The sequence below is a fragment of the Nicotiana sylvestris genome, chromosome 4 (genome assembly GCF_000393655.2).
Source record: "Nicotiana sylvestris chromosome 4, ASM39365v2, whole genome shotgun sequence".
In the NCBI taxonomy this organism is placed as follows: domain Eukaryota; kingdom Viridiplantae; phylum Streptophyta; class Magnoliopsida; order Solanales; family Solanaceae; genus Nicotiana; species Nicotiana sylvestris.
The window spans coordinates 41,671,870-41,673,493 of record NC_091060.1 but is presented as its reverse complement, the minus strand read 5'-3'; the positions used below and the strand labels follow the sequence as shown (position 1 = coordinate 41,673,493).

The 1,624-nt window shown below is 34.2% G+C and overlaps 1 protein-coding gene across 1 annotated transcript; it reads left to right on the top strand.

Annotated features, from left to right (window-relative positions):
• Nucleotides 1-379: 379 nt before the first annotated feature.
• On the top strand, nt 380-1,129 carry LOC138889471 (secreted RxLR effector protein 161-like). Its single transcript, XM_070172781.1, has one exon. It carries the CDS (start codon nt 380-382, stop codon nt 1,127-1,129), a length of 750 nt encoding a protein of 249 aa, XP_070028882.1.
• The last annotated feature ends 495 nt before the right edge of the window (nt 1,130-1,624 follow it).

The following is a 1,624-nucleotide window of genomic DNA, read 5'->3' as shown; positions in this document are numbered from 1 at the left end:
AAAGCAAGGAATGTCTTGATCATGTGTACAAGCTTGACAAGGCACTTTATGGGCTCAAGCAGGTTCCAAGAGCATGGTATGAAAGACTATCAAAATTCTTATTTGAGCATGACTACAAGAGAGGTAAAATTGACAATACTTTATTCTTGAAAGAAAAAGCTAAATATCTCTTAGTAGTTCAGATGTATGTTGATGATATAATCTTTGGAGCAACTAATGATAAGTTAAGTAAAGAATTAGCTAAACTAATGGGGAGTGAATATGAAATGAGTATGATGAGTGAGCTTAATTTATTTTAGGCTTACAAATTAAACAAAACTGAAATGGAACTATGATCCATCATCAGAAGTATGTGAAAGAGTTTCTTAAAAGGTTTTAAATGGAAGATTCCAAAGAAATTGATACTCCTATAGCAACAACCACAAAATTGGATATAGATGAACTTGGTTCATATGTTGATCAGAAGTTGTATAGGGGAATGATTGGTACTTTGCTATATCTCACTAGCAGCAGACTTGACATTGTTTTCAGTGTAGGCCTTTGTGCTCGATTTCCGACAAATCCAAAGGAGTCTCACTTGACTACTGTCAAGAGAATCTTGAGATACCTAAAAAGCACCATAGATTTTTGTTTATGGTATCCAAAAGGTAGTAATTTCAACTTAGTGGGATATGCTGATGCTGATTATGCAAGTTTTCTTATGGATAGAAAGAGCACCTCAGGTCTGGAACACTTTCTTGGCTCATGTCTTGTGTTTTGGGCTACCAAAAAGCAAAATTCCGTGGCCTTATCTACTGCTGAAGCTGAGTATGTTGATGCTGCCTCATGTTGTACTCAATTGTTATGGATCAAACAACAATTAATGGATTTTGGAATTAATGTAGGTTGTATCCTCATATTCTGTGATAACACTAGTGCAATTAGTATGACCAAGAACCAGGTTCATCATAAGAGAACTAAGAACATAGATGTTAGGCATCATTTTTTGAGGGACAACTATGAGAAGGGTTTGATCACTATGGAATTTTGTGCTACTAACAAGCAAATATATAACATCTTCACAAAAGCTCTAAGTAGATATTACTTTGAAAGGAACTGGTTTGAATTTGGGATGATTAAGATCACCTAAAAGGAACCAGTTCTAACTCAAAAATTGGTTAGAAAATTGTGAATTTTTGTACATAATTAGATTAGATTTTGCTCAATCTCATACTTTTATCAGTATACTCTTGTTCCATGTGCTAAAATGACTCATCAATCTCTAATGATATTATCTCTATTTTCTTGAAAAATTCAGACTTACATAAGAGATTTCTCAGTGAAGAACCTGGTTCATCAAGATCACTTGGTACGTATTCTCCACTCTACATATTTTGGAATAATTATATTTGGATCATGATTAAGAGGAGAGTCTCATTTAATCCCAAACCCTTTTGAATTTATCCGTTATGAAATGAACCAGCTTCGTTCAAAAAGAGTCCAAAATCGCATTAAGTACCTAGATTCTAGGGACACTCTTCAATATCTTCTCAAACTGAAATTCAGTTTGAGAAGGTGTTCTGAAAAGGTTGCCGTAACCCAATTAAACACCCCCCTTCTTAAATTGATTAGGCCTTAGAAGAAA